Source organism: Clarias gariepinus, chromosome 19, assembly GCF_024256425.1.
Source record: "Clarias gariepinus isolate MV-2021 ecotype Netherlands chromosome 19, CGAR_prim_01v2, whole genome shotgun sequence".
Lineage (NCBI taxonomy): Eukaryota > Metazoa > Chordata > Actinopteri > Siluriformes > Clariidae > Clarias > Clarias gariepinus.
Genome location: NC_071118.1, coordinates 1,148,070 through 1,167,209, shown reverse-complemented (window position 1 = coordinate 1,167,209; position 19,140 = coordinate 1,148,070). Strand labels below are relative to the sequence as shown.

At 39.8% G+C, this 19,140-nt stretch overlaps 1 protein-coding gene across 1 annotated transcript; it reads right to left on the bottom strand.

The window, feature by feature from the left end:
* Window positions 1–431: 431 nt before the first annotated feature.
* On the bottom strand, window positions 432–17,958 carry rars1 (arginyl-tRNA synthetase 1). The gene is made up of 15 exons (XM_053478370.1): window positions 17,801–17,958; window positions 16,806–16,937; window positions 14,585–14,770; window positions 14,147–14,255; window positions 13,959–14,059; window positions 13,715–13,836; window positions 12,016–12,136; window positions 9,921–10,050; window positions 8,299–8,403; window positions 6,273–6,451; window positions 6,058–6,167; window positions 5,839–5,944; window positions 3,987–4,159; window positions 2,171–2,418; window positions 432–627 (listed from the first exon to the last, which is right to left on the bottom strand). The coding sequence occupies exons 1-15, from the start codon at window positions 17,843–17,845 to the stop codon at window positions 518–520; spliced, it is 1,977 nt and encodes a 658-aa protein (XP_053334345.1). The 5' UTR covers window positions 17,846–17,958; the 3' UTR covers window positions 432–517.
* Between the last annotated feature and the right edge of the window lie 1,182 nt (window positions 17,959–19,140).

Genomic DNA, 19,140 nt, shown 5'->3' with positions numbered 1-19,140 from the left:
TCATATTAATAATCTTGAAACATGTTGGAGGGAGTGAAGGTGCATCATATGACATGGAGAGAAAAGGGGGGCGGAGTTGCAGAGAAGATGTAATGTAACGACACACCTTAACAAATCCTTCCAGTTTTGCATGTTGATCGGACCCTGCTTTATTATTTGGCATTTTTCTAGGCACGAATGCAAATCAGTGTTTTAAACCGAAGACTGTCGGGTTCATTGTATAATCTAACGCACTGTTTGACCCATAGACCAAGCGCTGCATCTTCACCGCTACTGACAGAGTCGTGTCTGTGTTTCGCGGGAACACGTGAGATGATCGAGAAGATCTGTGCCTGTACCTGATCCGAACGGCAGCTCCGACAGGTCCATCGCTCACTCTCTGGATATTTACTCCGACACCGATATCAAGAAAAATGAGCAGTGAAACCAAACCAGGTTAAAGCCTTTTGGATTTTATTTGGTTTATGGTACAAACTCAATGAGAGGTTAATTAAAGGTTGTGTGCTCGAGGTGTCCTTCACATCCTCTGGACCGGGGTAAGGCCCAGGATGTCGAAGCTTTTGGCCATGACGGCAGCCGTAGCCTCGCACAGGAGCATCCTCCACATGTTCACTTTCACCACCTCTCCTAGGGAGACAGAACAGGGGGAAGAAAAACACATCACGTCCACATTCTCACAGAAACGTCATTACATAGGCTTCTAAATAATTACTCTCTAACCTGCTCAACAAATCGAGGAATAAATAAATATACACACACAAGATGATTTATAGATCAGATCCAGGCAGGCAGGGGTTGCATTCTAGCTCTCAACTGCCATCTACTGTACAGCACTGGTAACTACAGCGAATGATTTCATCGTTATCCTCGTACCTGCGCGAGACAACAATCTGACCGCTACACCATGTTCTGAACAGGAATCTCTACACCGATATGAGGAGTAGATTAACATTGAATCTTTACTCCGACATTAATTAACATCTTCGCAAAGAAGTTCACAAAGAAGATCTAATCAGTGTAGTTTCAAAGCAACTTTTTTTTCCCCTCCAGTCATTACAAGTCACAGCTCGCTGGTGCTTCTAATCTCTTTTTACGAAATTCGTCTGGATTAAAAGAGCTATCGAAAACAAGAAGGAGCTAGTTTCATCAATGTCTCTTAATGAGAATCTAATTAGAGGAGTTCAGGAAGATGGAACTGAAAGTCTGGCGTATAAATAAAAAAATATATTATATATCACAATAAAGTTAATTTATAAATCGTATTTTGATTGTAATGGTTTGTGTGAATATGAAAAAACTGACTGTTTATTTTTAAAACATTTTTAAGATTTGCTTTACAAATTGGATTCTTAAGCAGTATATTATTATTATTATTACTACTACACACTAACTTTATTATTGTAAAAGGATTATAAAGTTAATATTATCTATACATCTGCGCCATTGTACATAGATACTTTCAGAATTCCTAAAGGTTCAACAGAAATCTGCGCACTACTGCGCTAACTAAATGTCCATAAACGCCACGCAACATAACGTACATCACTTACTACATGTAATAAGGCTGCTTCAGCGGTAGAGCACTTTACGGAAGCGAATAGGAAAAACAACCTCGCTAAATAGTTTGTCGGATCTGATAAAGATGGAGTTCGACCCTAAATGGCAGTGTCACTTAGTTTAATAATATACTGAAGTTTCAAAATGACTTTTTGCAAAATGACATTAGCAGACGTACAGTTTCTTCTTGAAGATCACTAGCTAGTTAGCCAACATCCTTCCAAATTTGTGCCTTAGCTAGTACTCTGGGAGCTATAGCCTGGGTTACACTTGCTTTTATGTCTTAAAACAAATGCACTCGTTTTGATGTATAGCTAGTCCTTGTTATGCGTCCACATGGTGCAATACCAAAGGAAACACCAGAGGGCAGTGTAACACCAGGTCCAAATTGTTTATATATATATTTTTTTTTTATTTTTTTTTTTTTAACATTGCTGTATTAATAAGTAAAAAAAAAAAATCCTCCATCTGTGCAGAGTAAAGTTCCTCATCACACGCAACCCCACGTCAGTGCTCTAAAGCCCAAACCTCCTATCAAGTCCATCTGCTCTGTATTTAGCACCTAACCCTGGCGTTTTTTTTGTTTTTTGCACGGCCGTGCTGCGAGCCTCACCCGTCTGTCGGTCCTTCTCCACGCAGTAGCAGCTGTCGTAGAACTCGGTGAAGGTGGTGGCCAGCTCGTACAGGTAGTCGCACAGCGTGTGAAGCAGCAGGTCGTCCAGGATCTTCTGCAGGATCTCGGGAAATCTCAGGATGCACTTGCCCAGTTTCCATTCCTTCTCGTGCTCCAGGACGATTTCACACGTCTCGGCCGCTTTGCGCAGGGCCGCTTCTTCGATGTTGGCCAGCCTGGCTATGGACCTGCGGGTGAGAAGAACCGAGATCTAAACAGGTGGAGCGACACTGTGGCGGGACGTGACGGGACAGAGACGGCGATTAGAGGTGTGGGCTATTTCGCTAAATATTTTTCACTGTCATTATTACATTTTATTTATCTTTTTTATATACATCTGAGCATTAACAACTTGGTGATTGTGGGATTTGAACCTGGGACCTTCCGAACCGTGGTCCAATGCCTTAACGTCCGAGCTTTGTTACAGCTGCGAAGGGGAAAAAACATCTTTTACATGACAAATGTCATAATTATGAGGTAAACAAACACGTGTCAATTCCGAGTTAAACAATGTTGTAATTACCGGATGAATGCAAACTAACGTCGCAACAATGTCATATTTACAAGATGGATGCGCATGAAAATCGTAACAAAGTCGCAATTACGAAGTGGACGCACATGAACGACAACAGTGACATATTTACGAAGTGTATGCACAAACAACACAACTGCAAGTTAAACGTACACTGACGTCACAGCAATGTCGTAATTACGAGCTGAACCCACTAACACTATAATGCCGTAATCACAAGACTACACATTCTAGAATATTCCCAAGAGAAATTAAACTGTTGGGAAATCATTCAGGTTTAAACGCTTTCTTAAACTAATGTAATGAAAAAAAATTACTATTACTTATTAGAGCATTTAAGCATTTAAGGTTTTTCATAATTTTTATTATTCTCTTTAATATTTTAAATCTCTGATAATGAACGGGTTCAAAACCCGAGTAGATCAAACTAAAGTAAAATAACAGAGCGGGATGAGAGCTGGGACTCGGAGGGTGAGAAGACTCAAAGCTCTGAACTCCTGCCATGAGGCCAACTGCTCATCAGAGGCGCGCACACACACACACACACACACACTGTGTGAGGTGTGTTTCTTGAATTATGAACAGCTCTATCTAAAGTGTTATTCCTCCTGCACGTCCTAACCTCAGCAACTAAAATGTCTTTTTTTATATATATATATATATATATATATATATATATATATTCCTACGTGTATGTGTGTTTTTAAGATCAAGGAAATGTTTCCCATGTTTCCAAAAGGAAATACCATCATCTGGTCCTCACTCAAATATTAAAAACCCAAGAGCACAAAATACATATGCACACAGTTGTATCTTCACTCACTTGCGCATTACACTCTAGATAAAAGCTGCACACATTTTAATGGACATATTTGAACTAGATACTAAGTAGAAGATCAAAAAGGTGCGGCGTAGGGTTTGAGGATCTTTAGAAACGATGAATTAGCATAACTGCATTCATACACTAATGTATTAATACTATGGGAACATATTGAGGGTGCCAATACTAATTTTTTTCGATGTTTTAGAAGTGAAAGCTGTATCTGTTCAATCTACACAGTATCAACATTCAGCCGCACTTCAGCACAAACACACACACACTTCTTCCTTGTGAAAGGTATTGATCTGAAACTGGTCTACGGCGCAACCTCCATCCTGAGAATGAGAGAGAGAGAGAGAGAGAGAGAGAGAGAGAGCGTAACAGAGAGAGAGAGAGATGTTCACCTGATGCGTGTGAAGGCGTAGAGCAGGTAAGCGGCGGTGTTGCCCCTGTCGTCGAGCATCTTGTCGAAGGAGAAGACGTAGTCATTGATGCGGTTGTGCGACAAGTCGGCGTACTTGATGCAGCCGAAGGCGACGGCGCGCTGGGCCTTGATCAGCTCCTCCGGCGTCAAAACCTGCAACGTGCACAAAACAACACATTACAGCACGGTAACACACGGCTCCTAAAATAACACCGAATGAAAAAATATAACTTTTTTGTACTCAGTCATGTGAGGAAGCGTTTCCTCTCTCGCTTCAGATCGTGAAGAATCTCGCAGACAATTCACTTTTGATTCAAGGACACAGGAAAAAAATATATATATATAAACATTCACAAACTTATAACCGAGACTAGGCAAAGAAAAAATTTCAACACTGACACACAGATCTCTGTACAAGATCCTGGGAAATGGGAGTCCTCTCGCGAGAATCATACCTACAAATAAACGAGCAAACACCACAACCATGTCGCAATTAAGACACATTTACAATTTTGTAAATACAATGTGTACGCACAAAAACACCACAACAATGTCGTAATTACGACGTAAATGCACACAAACACCACAACAATGTCGTAATTACGATGTGAATGCGCACAAACACCACAACAATGTCGTAATTGTGAACACACAAATACCACAACATTTTTGTAAATAAAATGTGTACGCACACAAACACCACAACAATGTTGTAATTACGATTTAAACACACACAAACACCACTACAACTTCTTTAAAGATGTAATTAAGGTGTGAACGCACACAACATTGTCGTAATTAATACAAGAACGCACATAAAATCTGCCATGCCCTCATCCCCCCCTTGTTCCACATACTCCGACCTTTAAACTCTAAGGTGGGTCAGTACTACAGTAACTAAATAAATACATCTAGGTGCTCCCTGTATAAAAGCTTCTTTTTAAGACAAGACAAAAAATAAAGAGGTCTCCTCTGAACGAAGACGCAAGAACTTTTGTCAAGGAGGCCAAAAAAAAAAAAAAACTTTAAAGCATGATAATCTAGTTTTCTGGTTTATTTTATTAATACAGACGTGTGTAGTTCCTGCATGGTGTGATCTGTCTCGTAACTTTAACATCATCACTCTGTCATGATCTGATGGTGACTGAACGAGAAGGCGGAGCTTCGATGAGGGCACGTTCGGCGCACGTGACATGCCGTGATTAGGCATTAGGACCGGAATTAGCTTCCGCCACATCGCGCACACTTCTAACTGCTTGTGCTTGAGGGAATGGTGCGATTACACACCTGCTAGCTCTCACTCCAGGGTGTTAAATGGGATATGTGTGACATCTGTGACATCGCAGACAAGATTGGGCCTGGGCAATGTATAGCAAAAAAATAAATAAATTATATATAAGCCAAATGTAATTAAGCAGAAAAAAAGGATGCAGCTAATGAGGCAAAAGGAGAATGTATAAGATTATCTGAGCATTAAATAGCCTGTCAGAATACGTCGTCTCGACACGAGCGATTTCACCTCAAATCATCACTTCTTTCCAGAGGTTTCACGGGGTTATTAGAGCAATCGCTGCAGGTCTCCAGGAGTCGATTGCTCCACAGCAAGTCGACATTTCGCTCTCATTTGCTGCCCCTTGATATTGTTTGGACCAAACCACTGGAAAAAAGGTTAAGCAGTGAAGTGCGGCCGCTCTGAGAGGAATTTAGTCTGGATAGAAAGGAGCAGAAAAGAGGATGAACGAATAAGCCTGTGCGTGTGTGTGTGTGTGTGTGGGTGCGTGCATGCGTGCTTGTGTTTTTCTCCACCTCTGCTTTGTGCCTGAAGTGCTCACCTTATCTCTCTCTTTCTCTTTAAGCTTGTCCATGGATCGCTTCAAACCCTCTTCCAGCAAGTCCATTAGCCTGACCGTGTCTCCCGAGCGGGTTTTAAATTTCTTCCTGCGCCACAGGACGGGTGCGTTAGAGAAACACGAAACACAACGCAAAGCAATAAGATGTCTAGCTTCTGAAAACGGACAGGACATGGGCAGGAGGCGTGCGTGCGTGCATACTTGTCCTCTCCCAGGACCACCCCAAAGCCTGCGTGCTCCACTCGCGTGACGTTGGGGTCGTACCAGCCGATCAGTCTCGCCGCAGAAAACACCACTTGGAAGTGCATGGCCTGTCAACACACAATCACACACACACATTGTATACAATGTGCATATTCAAAGACGAGACTTATTCAAGCATGTGTCCTTCCTGCTGCGCCATAATTCTAACGCACCTGTCCGCTGTCTGTGACGTATATGATGATGTCAGCCTTCTCGTCGAAGAGGCGCTGACGTATCGCGGCGAGGTCCGACGTGTCGTACGTGTACCCGCCGTCCGACTTCACCACCGTCAAAGGGATGGTCTGATCAGGGGGGAATACGATCTTCCTGCCCTCGTCCATCTGCACCAGGCCTGAAAGGGACACACAGAGAGATCTTAAAACAACGCTGCCCCCTAATGGACATACTAACGCCTACATTTACGGCACTTCAGACTCTTCAGAAGGTTCCTCTAATGCACTGGGCGGAGCCGGGTTTTAACACTCGCAGTCGGTTAGCCCGTGCTACTGCTGTCCAGACGGCCATTCTATCCGCAAGCACCAAGTAAACACGTTCAGTACTAAGATGTGATCTTCCATTATTACCTTTACAATGCTGTTAAAGGCGAGAGATACTCCCGCTGTCGTTATGGCAACTTAAGGCCTAATAGGAACGATTCCTTTTGTCAGCGGGACGTCTGCGAGGTTTCGCCAATAAAACTCTGGCATCTGGACGGCAATAAACCGAGATCCAGAGCAGGAGCGAGTTTCTAGACAGCGGGATTTTCTATAAACTCAGGGAATTAAGTCATGTGGTTATTAGCTGTATAAAGGAACTCCCAAGTGATTAGTCGTTATTTATTATTAATACTAATTAGAATGACAACTTTGATGTTATTTTTTATTCTACTTCTTCATACTACAAAAAGCATGTGCATTTGTGTGTGTCTGTGCGTGTGTGTGTGTGGACAGAGTGTAAGCCTGAGGCTTTGTTCTAAAGCATCCGGTATCTGTTACAAGATTCAGGAAGTGTTTAATATCTCAGAGAGAGAGAGAGACACACTGATACACACACAAACACACACACACACGTAAGGCAACGACTGCAGAGAAAAATCACAGGCATGTGCAATTCGGACCAGGTTTAAAATAAATGCATAAAAAATTTTAAAAAATGACTCCTGTAATTTTCTCAAAGGACGATGGGAACAAAGTCAGACACGAGCTCCTGGACCTACCCCAGGAAACTACCCCATGTACGTTTAATCTCATCTGGAAAGGGCTTAAGGGTTTTATTTCCACCTAAGCAGGGTTTACTCCGTCTGAAATCACACCCTTTAAACTTTGGTGTTTTTTCTTTCTCGCGAAACAGCAATTGCATTCGGGTGAGGGACGTCATCCAGGACATCGGCTGCCAGGCTCTGCTGCTGGCAGGGAGGGGTGTTTGAGGGTAAGTAAGGACGACTCCAAGGACTCCATGTGACTCAATAGTGTAAGTTAGTGAGTCCACTGCTTGCTCCAACAGCTTCTGCATCGGTTTTCTCATTAGTACAACAACAGTGGATATCGCTGGAGAACAGCGAGTGAGATATTCTTGTTTTCGTTTCTTTGTGAACCAAAGGTCCGAGCTATAGCACTGCATCCATGCATTCTGGATAAGTCAACTTGTGCACTGCTGGCTTGGTGTTGCCCCTGTGCGGCTCATTTTGGGGGATTTCTACGCCCCGCTTGGTATAGCTTAGCCATATCAGTTTTAGGTGTGTACATCATCATATGCCTCTCGACATGCATGCTTTTCAGACAAGACATGCATGTGTTGTGAAACAAAACTAAATCGAAATAGCAAATCTAAATGCTGTTCGGATTCAGACTCCAGATTAACAGGTGAGAGAGCGCCCCCAGGTGGCTACAATTATATCACAAGTTTGTTTAGAATTCTTTTACAGGGAAGAACAAAAAAAAAGTAAATTAGAGTTTCGATAAATTAAGATCTGTTTAAAAGTTTAAAATGTTACATTTGTTGGTAAACATTTACACCTATTCTTACACCTAGCAGGTGAAATAAGCTTTCAGTACATATTAATGTTAATAATATGAAACCAAAAAACACACACCCCGATAAGACTGCAGTTTCTTTGTCATAAAACAGGCCTGAATGTCTGAAGATTAAAAAGGTGAAATCTGATAATTGTCACCTGTAACGCAGTCCCCCTCAACTCACCTTCATCCTCAAACTCCTTCACCACTTCCGTCATCATATCCTGGTAGTACGACTCCCCGCGCTCCAAAATACGGATGCCCAGGCAGTCGTAGACCCTCTGGAACTCTGTCTCATTCGCAGAAAACATGAGGAGAAAGAAGAACAAAAAAGAGACAAAAAAATATAAAACAAACCCAAAGCAAGGCAGAGTATCGCTTATAATTACACAAGCTGCACTTTAGGGAAATCTAAAGCAAGATTTACAGCCCGGATCTGAGACCGTCACCAGGGACCAGCGCGCACACGAGCGCAAACACGGACCCGCTGACCTTCACGGCGTTTAAATTTATTTTATTTTTTTTTAAGTCTTGATTTGCGTGCACGGTCTGATTAAAGCATTAACAGACCGGAGTTTGTCTCAAAATCCCAGATCTTCAAGGATTTAATCAAGAAATAGAATTACGCCTTTGGTCTGCTCTGCCCTTCAGAGCTCAGAAACTATAATCCAGATCCGGATGGACTCTTTCTGTTTTTTTCTTTTCGCCCTCTTTGGAAATATGTATATCGAGTAGAAATGCAGAAACTGAAGAAAATTAATTGAGGGAGTTCTTTAAAAAAAAAAAAAAAAAAAAAGGAGACATACGATATGAACTTCCATTCATCTGGTCAAACCATTCATTTAGTCTCAGAACTACATACATGTGTACGAGTCAGACTCACATTACATGTCTTTCTTTTTTTTTTTTTATTTAACCAGATCAATTTATTCAATGAGGAGCTTAGCTTGTATATCACCTTCACATCATTACCATAAAGTCAATTTATCTTGCTGTAAATCCCTGTAAATCTATTCCATCTACAAAAAAAACTCCACTATCTTTATAACCTTATAAAATATGAACATAAGGATTTCTGGGATATCTGTCTCCCTGCGAATGCACGCAACACACCTGCAAGACTTGAGCATGTGGACTCGTTGAGGATAAAGCCGAGCCAGCTGGGCCAATAAGCTTTTAGTGGCACCTTGAGTAAAATAAAGAGACCTACAAGTGCTGAGTTCATTGTGCCTCCGAGCAGCCATTTTTCATCCCTCCATGTAATTAGTTTCAACCCTGATGCCCTGAAGCTTTGTGTGAAATGGACTTGAAAACTGGCTTTCTCTCCTTAAAAGCGGAGAAAAAAGAAAGAAAAAAACAAAAAAAACAACTAATGGCTTGTCGTAGCGCTCGATTTCTGAGTAGTGCTAACGACGAAACGAAATTATTCACTGTTTACATTCCCTGCTACAGATGAATAAACGCAACATCTTTCAATATGCTCGCGGTCTGCGGTGTAATCCATCACAGTGGACGGAGCAGATGATAAATCTCACCACGGGGCTATTAGATGTCTCGCGGTATTAGGTCAAACATCCGTTTAGATAAACACTGCTCAGACATTAAATCAGGGAAAAGAGAGGAAAAAAAGAAACAACAACAACAACAAGAGTCAGGCTTCTTAGATCAAGCCTGTTCAGATACCAGCTCAGCTCTGATGCAGCGCTGCCCCCTGGTGGCCAAGCGTAGATCTCGGGGAGTAAGGATGATTTTTGAGGAGAAGGTTTTTTGTTTTTTTGTTTTTGTGTTTTATTTTGGAGGACACACCTTTCCGAGACACGTCACAGATCAGATTCCAAGCCTTGATGAAGTCCGGCTCTTTGCTCTGCAGCCTGACGACGCACTGATACGCTCTCTTCTTAAACTCCTCGTCTTCATCGAAGCGCTTCTTAGACTCCTGGGAGTAAAAAGATTTGAGAATTTACATTAGCATGGTTCATTTAAAAAAAAAAAATTTAAAAATAATAATTTACAGCAACACTAACAATTTTCTTAAAAAAATATATGAAACAGGATTCAGGATAATACGATAGACTTGTGAGTTGACATTCAGCAATAACTCTAAATACTTTTACAAATAGTACCGATACGAGACAGATCAATACAATATTATCACAATACCCACAGTGTGGCAATTCCATTTGTATTACAAAAGTTATTTAAAAAAATAAAATAAATAAATTTAATTTAAAAAAATAACACTAAAGCTTTATACCTATAAGTTTTATGCATTTAAACAATGAAAAAATAACTTAAAAGATATAAAAAGTATAAAATTAATTTTAAATTAAATTAAATTACGTTAAAAAAAGTTACATTTTTACAGAGCAAAGAATTACGAGTACGTCGTGTCTTTTGTCGTAATTGTTCATTCTAACATTAATTACTCGTACCGCACAATATTCTGTGCTGCCTACCCATTTATGATTAATCTATTATAGAGAAATAACAATAACAATGCCTTACCACCTCAAATATAAAACTTATCTAGATGGAAAAAAAAAAAAAAGATTTTGAGGTCACTGTGGTGCTACAGAAATTGCTACTCAAAAGAATCGTGTTTTTTTCCCCCCGTCTAAAACTTGAGTATGAGTATAAAACCAGTAAGCATGACTGGTATTCACCCTGGTGCATCAAATCCCTATAATTAAAAATTTTGGTGTATCCAGGAGCTTTAGAAGTCACGTGATTAAAGACATTTTCATCTAGACTTGAACGCTACTTTAAAAAAAAAAGAGGGGGGGGGTATCTAGAGCTAGACATGCAATACATTGTACATACTTATGTTTTTTTTTCCTATTTGTGATGGTTTTTTTGTTTGTTTGTTTTTTATTCAGTCTGGAGTTTGGCGCCGTTGCATTTCATCACTGTTGTTCTTGAATCTTCCATCAAAGCTGATACAGAAACATGGTTCTACAGGTCCAGTATCATTAAGATTGCTTAATGCTTGTTCTGTTCGCGGCTAACACGAGCAACAAAGCTAACCAAGGTCGTCCAACAAAAGGCTGAATCACAAAAAATAAATCCCTTATTATCCCCTGATCAAGGGCACTAACTGGCATGTGGAGCAAGGATACTATAGTGCACTAGCTTTTCTTTTAATTTAATTTGCTAATTCACTCGCTAACCGTCAATCGCCAGCTTCTCTAGTCAGGGTTAGTTAGCTCCATCCGGCACGCCAGGATATGTGTGGGCGGAGCAAAATAAATATTTAAATAAAACAAAAACAATTCATAATCTGTTAATAATAAATGGTGTTTGTGGAACTGTTGTATAAAAGCGATATCACACTCAAGGTCGTGCTGTGATAACGTCAGTATTCGCGTGCTGATATTCAGTAAAACTGCACAACCTCAAGTGTGATATTGGTTAATTAAACTGCTTTCAATTCTAGGTTTTATTACTGAGATCCGTTTGGGGGGGAAATAATGAAATATCCTGATGTCTCCATGGCAGCTCTTACAGAGATTAATTAACCCCAATTAAATGATTGTTTTTTAATTTTCATGTGATTTCATTTGAAGGCCTCTCCAGGGCAGCGCACCGCTGACATTTTATTTCCCAGAGAAAACAATAATACCAGGCACTTTATTTCTTAACTGCTTCGCTAAAGCTGTAAATCACCGCTTCTCAGACGTGTCTGACTGAATGTTGCTGGTAATTTATGAGGACAATCAACACCCTGAACGCCTGCAGAGAGCCTTACATCAACTGACGCATCTGAAATGTCAAATCTAACAACTCGTCTCTTTGTGGAAAACATTTGGACTTTTTCATATTCGGCTTTTATAAAAATCACAGTCGAGTGCAAGAAAGGTGTAAAGAGGTTAATGTAAGGGCAACTGAAATAAACGTGGCTTACTTTGTAAAAAGCCTGAAGGTCTCCGATGGGCGGGGAAACACTCAGGTAATTCGGGAACTTGTCCTGTAAGTGAGCGATGAGCATCCCGAACTGCGTGCCCCAATCGCCCACATGGTTTAACCTGCGTTTAAAAAAGAATTAAAATAAAAATCTCATAATTTAGGACAAGAATTCAAAACTGCTTTGACCTGGACGCCCCTTGTATAATTATTATAATTATTATTATTACCAGCACTACTATTATTACAAGGTCTTTTCTTTTCATGTATGAATGCTAAGACTTTAAAAGCGTCGACTTTTACATTTGACGTAATTTACATCAATTTTTTTTCAATCCAAGTTTTTCTTCTTTTCTATAATGATGGTACAGAAGCTTGTATCGAGCAGTAGGGGGCGTGTCCAAATAAAACCTCGCTGACCATTGATAATGCCTCACGTTTGCCGGAATCACGTGACTAAATCATTACATTGGAGATTTTTGGTTTTAAATTCATAAATCAAGATTTAGGATTCAGATTTATATAATACAGAGGTAAATGTAACCAAAATTATTGTTACTTCTGGTTAAGATGTGTTCTTAGGCTTGTAATAAATAATTTTTTTATTAAAACCAAATAGAACCACAAATCTTACATTTTTATTCTTATTTTTTTACATAAAATCAAGCGTGCCACAATTATAAGAGAACTAGGCCTCTGTAGAGTCACATCTTATTTATACCACAGAGAAACAGGAAGTCATGAATTATTAATTAGAAGTTTTTAGATACTCTGATCATCTTTTAAAACTACAACAATTTTTTTTAAGCTTTAGTTTCATTTCTTTTATTAGAATTGTTAGGAGTGCCAATAATTGTGCAAAAGGTGATTTTATTTTTAAAAAAATTGTTATGGATTTTTTTTTAAACTCACCTTTAGATTTTTCTACAAGATTGTGCTTTTGCAAAATAAATAATTAAAAGCCTAAGAACACATTTTGAACACAGGGGTGCCAATAATTGTGAAGGACGGTGTATATAGGCTAAAGAAAAAAATGCACACAAAATCTTTTGGTTTATATTCCTGACCTCATCTTTTCTCATAAATTCTAGTGTTATTAAATCTAGTTTTTTTTTTCTATTTTCTTTTCCTTCTCTATAAATTTTCTTCATTGTGTTTTATTTATTTATTTGTGTATTCCGTATAACTGAAATATATATATATATATATATATATATATATATATATATATAATACTGTGTATTCCTCAACACTAACTGGATGATTTATATATTCTGTTAAAATATCAAATAATAAAGAAAAAAAAAGTATTCAAATTCTATTCTAGATCTTCAGTTAATTTTCAAAGATTCAGAGTTGGTGATTATGTACATAAACATTTCCTTCAACTGTGGATTTTCAAACCACACACACACACACACACACACACACACGACTGTCAGGGATGAATGCAACGTTACAGTACCTGCAGCTGCACATCCACATTAATTATGCTTCGATCTAGCTGCTACACATAATTTGTCCACTAGATGGCAGTACAATGAGCCCACGAATGAAGCTTCATAAAATGAACCTTTTCAGCTCTGAAGCTCTCTCTCTACTTTTCTATTTAATCCTCCGATTTTCTTTTGATCTCTCTCGTGTCTGCCTCCGAGCTCCTGAACCCTGAGACTAAGGGGTGTGGCTGACCTCCGACTGACCTTAAGACATCATGGCCTAAATACTCGAAGAGACGACACATGCTGTCCCCGATGATGGTGGAGCGCAAGTGACCGACGTGCATCTCCTTTGCGATGTTTGGAGAAGAGAAGTCGATAATTACCTAAAAACAAAACATGGATAAAATTATTTAAATAATAAAGGAACAGGGCCACTTTAATGTTTTTTTTTTGTTGTGAATACTTATTCTTATAAATCAGTGCTTAGTGAAGATCTTTCTCTAACCCTCTTTTTCTTGTTGAGCGCCGGAGGCTGCACGCCGCTCAGAAGCAGGTTGGTGAGCAGCTTGGACACGAACGACTTCTTGAGATGAATGTTAATGAAACCTGCGACACCAGAACATCATTTTAAAAACTCTGACATTATTATCTTTGAGCAATTAAGAAGGTCCGTATCTGGTGTTCCGGCTCCACCTGGTCCGGCGATTTCCGTTCTCTCGATGAGTTCGTTGTCTGGAATGTTTTGCGTAATCTTCTCGGCGATCTCCCTGGGGCTGACCTTCAAACCTCTTCCCTTCATCATCTGGGAAAAGAAAGAGGAACAAGTGAACACCAGACACGCTTATTATGTGGAAAGATATACAAGAATAAAATTATTTAAAAAAATAAATCTCTTATCACTATACAGTATGTGTGGTCACTTTGTTGGGAACACGAACTCGCTCATGGACTTATCCAATTAATCAATCACGTATCTGTGTAGCACAGGCTGATTAGGAATATTACATTTCAGTGTTGTTAAGGGACAGATATGCAGTTCTGGATTGCGGTGACATTGCTGTCGAGCTGTATTACACCCCTGCTGGTCCTGGACTCAAGTGTTTCGGACCTGGTTCTGGCCAACTGACTCACCTGAGACATGGCCATGGCACTATTGCACTGGTAATCTCCAAACTTGGGCTGCTGGTTGGGCGCGACGGAGAGCGGCGGGTCCTCCAGGTCGGGGTACGCCACGCTGATGGCACGCCCAAAGATCTCCTGAAGTCTCTGGTTGATGTTGGTCATGCTCTTGCTGCTGCAGCCGTTCTCTTGTATACTCTGGAAAAGCATAGAACAGCAAATTGATTGATATACGTAAGGGGACGGGTTCATGTTCTGTCGCATCACTTATAGCCATTTTTTTAGGAATAAAATGCACTAATGCAGAATGAGGAGGTGAATCTTACACTCCCACTGGATATGATACATTTTTAGTTGGTATGGGATTCAGTATTTAATTATTTAGCAATATTCTCATGGCTCAAGAATCAGGACTGAACCTGATTAGGGCTGCACAGACACGTCGACGTAATCGATTATGTAAATACATTGACTTCCATGGAGTGTGAAAGTCTTTTATCCCCAGTTTTACCAGCTCATGGTGGAACGTGAGATTTTATCTAAAGATGTCTGAACCCGATCGCCAGACGTGGTCACTCCTTAAAGAAACACCTAATAAAATGGGGCTGTATCGGAGTGAAATGGCTTACGACAGTGCGCACGCGCGCACACACACCCACACACACACACACACGCGTGCACAGTGAACATAGAGTAAGATTAGTGTTGGAGTGTGTCAGTGCCTGGGAGACAAGATTACCCCCATTCTGCTAACAGATAGTATTTCAATGTTGCTTCCCAGCGCGTTAGCGCCGTTTTTGCATTTATAGACTTATTCAAGTGAAATAGACTTAAAGTTTTTAAAAGCTGCTTCCTATATAGATTTAATGTTAAAATAAGTGAAAGATACATGAGCCTTTGTAAGAGAAATGCAGTTGCGATTTCTACAGTAAAATGTCACGATTTTATTTTATGGTCTTTTTTGCGGGGGGGGGGGGGGGGGGGGCTTCACTTCTGACAATCTTATTTTTTTATGTGAGATAATCTTTATTTGTAAAAAGAGAAAACATTTTAATAAAATTTTAAAATTAAACATTACATGTTATGCTTATTATTTAATGGCAAGTTAAAAAAAATAATTAGACTAACTGCAAAAATATACACACACACACACTTTAATAGATGGATGGAGAGATAGATATTTGCAAACTGTCATCACTATCAATGATGATCGGGCCCAATCACCTGTGCCATCACCAGAAAGACAGTGGACACTCTGGGCTCACGATTTAAAGGGAACATACAGTACCAATGCCATTAGGATGTAATAGAACAGGAGGAATTTTATGTTAAGGCCTCCAAAAATCCCCGGATGCTGGGAAGAATAAAAAAAACTAGAGAGTGACGTGCCTATGCGACGGGTATATGACGGCTGGGTCACTGCTGATGTGCTTGGACACCATCCAGTGCGTGGTGGAGCCTTCCGTTGCATCACAGTCACGGCCGTGATGTCACAGCAGAGGCCGGTCCCAATGTTAAGTCTATAGGACTTTTTGGGGGGTTTTGGGAGCAGCGTCCAAAGGCCACCCAGCCAAAAGTGATAGCACACCATAACATGTAACATACGTGAGGGTTTTCTCAAAGCTGCGGGATGAGAAACGTTGCAATATTTTAGAGTTATAATAAAAGGATTGCGCAATGATTTCTATGGGAGAAGAGTAAGTGTGCGCCGGCACACTTAAAAAAAAAAATCTAACTATGATGTCACTTAATGTGATGTCACTCAATACAATGTCACAGGAAGTTATTAGGTACTTACCAAAATAAGTTTTTAGCGTAACTAAGGCTGAACCATTTAAGATATGAAAAATCCTTTCGCAATGTCTTGGTGTTACTATGACATCACTGTGCTGATGTCATAGTGCTTGGAGAGAATAGATTAATTTTATATTAAATTAAATAATATAATTTCGGATGGGAATCAGACAGACAGTCCGATCATGACTCCGGCGTACTGAGAAAACTTTCTACCTTAATGGTGCCCAAGCTCTAGTGAAACACTGGTATAGGTGCATTAGTGTATCAAGGGATTATAATAGAGAAATAAGGGGAGTTTTTACTCTCAGCTCAGGACTGTGTTCTGTTATTCTGTACAATCAAAAGTCTCGCTTTGACTTGAACGGCCCTAGTATTATTATATAATACAGAAACACACCACTCTGTCAGCCTGCATGTGAGATTAAGACGCTCTCACCCTTTTGAGGATGTTGAGACGATATTTCAGCCTGGTGTTCTCCTCCCTGAGCTCCTCCAGCGCCGGCGACGTGAACCCCGTCTCTTTCTTCAGACTCTCCACCACGGCCCGGAGACACTCGATCTCCTTCTCCTGTCACAACGAGCAACAATATACACACACATTTAATATATTGCAATGTTTATATATATATATATATATATATATATTCACGTATTTATTTTTTTTAATAATACACACTGATTTTTTTTTTTTTTTCAGTTCATTCCCAGATAATCAGTGTGTGTGTGTGTGTGTATACTCACTTTGGACTCTTTTGTCCAATTATGTTTTATTTCCTAATATTTACAATTACACATTTTTACCATAAACCACTTATCATAATAAAAGTACTAGTTTTAATCAGTGTCACATTTATTTTAGACAAATACTCCTCTTTAACTAAGCCCTACACTGGCTGGCCGTTAGCACTACCTACTAGCGCACTAAACAGTACGTATTCACAGGGAGCCTCCGTCAGCTTAGCACTAATCTTACGTACTTTCTAGTACGGAACTCTTTTTGAAGCTAACCAGCCAATTAGCGTTTACAGCTCGAGCAACTTTTCCTTCTATTTTACAAAAATAATTAATATTGCGGCATCATTAGATGAAAAACTTATAAAGCTTTATGCCTTTAAACAATTTAATACTCCGAACTCTAAGGCTAACGAGAACCGTGTTTCAAGATTTTGTTAGCTTTGGTTGCTAAAAAAAAGGGCTCGATCTTAAATAACAGATTAGGGCACTAGAAATGGTGCGGAAGAGCGCGCGCTGTTTCCGTCTAGTTCCTTCAGGAGTAGTGCACTCAGTAAGGGAGGAGGAAGTTGTTTAGGATTTGAACTGCGTTACATCAGAAACTATTGCACGCTATTACACACATGCATATACACCGTACACAGGGTGTTTTTGTTATATATATATGTAAATGCTGCAAGACTTTAAAAGAAATCTGACCTGGTTTTGGAGCCGGGTAGTGTACTCTGCCACAGGGTCACCCATATCCAAAAAAACAGTTCTTTATCTAAAGCTAGAACAGAGTGTAAAAGTTGTTGAATGCTCGCTTCTCTATAGCTTGCTCAAACCGCTTTCACTTCAGGCAGGGGATTGTGGGAAAACACCCGACAAGTCTAAAGTCCTCAGTCAATTAAAAATAAATAAATAAAAGAATAATTTCAGCTATGATAAGTTTTAATGATAAAAACGTATTATTATTTACTGTACATGTACATAACTAATAAAAACCATATATCGTTTTTTAATTTAAAAAAATATCACAGATCTTTTTTTATGTCTTGAGAGAACAACCCTACAGAGCACCTAAGGAGGTATAAAAAATACATACAAGGAATTAAAATTCTCTTTAAAAAAATATGTAAAAGAAAAAACTATTTTAAAGTTGCAGAGAAGTGTAAAACAAAATAACAAAACCAAACAAAATTTTTTTTTAAAAAAAGCTAATTAGCTGGCTAGCTAAGACAACAAATTACCACCATAAATTAACAAAACTAGCTAAGAACCATACAAAAAGTCAAAAAAAAAAAAAAAAAAACACAGCAAAAGGTGTACTTTTGGAAATGTGCAAGCAAGAGTAACGAACACGACACGACCAGTAAATATTGTGCAAAACAACAAATGTGCTGATTGGAGTACGCATTGGTGTTAATGGCTTGTGGGAAGAAGCTGTTACACAATCTGAATCTGGTCACACAGTGCTGGTGGTTTTGCGGATGCAGCACGTGGTGGAGATGTTCACGATAGAGGGGGGAGAGACTGCGATGATCTTCTCAGCTGAACTCACCATCTGCTGTAGGGTCTTGCGGTCCAAGATGATTCAATTCCCAAACCAGATAGTGATGCAGCTGCTCAGGATGATTGCAATAGTCCCTCAAGAGAAGATGCTGATTACTGCTTTGAAGGTCCCAATGAGCACAGTGGCCTCCATCATCCGTAAGTGGAAGAAGTTTAACTAGAGCTGGCCGGCCATCTAAACTGAGTGATCAGGGAAGAAGGGCCTTAGTCAGGGAGGTGACCAAGAACCTGATGGTCACTCTGTCAGAGCTCCAGAGGTCCTCTGTGGACAGATAAGAACCTTCCAGAAGGACACCCATCTCTGCAAAATTCACCAATCAGGCCTATATGGTAGAGCGGCCCGAGAGTCTCATTAGACCTGAGAGTTTTGCTTCTCCTTCAGGTGACTATTGGCAAACTCCAGACGGGCTGCCATGTGCCTTTTACTGGGGAGTGGCTTCCGTCTGGCCACTAACAATAAATGAATGTATATAAAATAAAAGAGT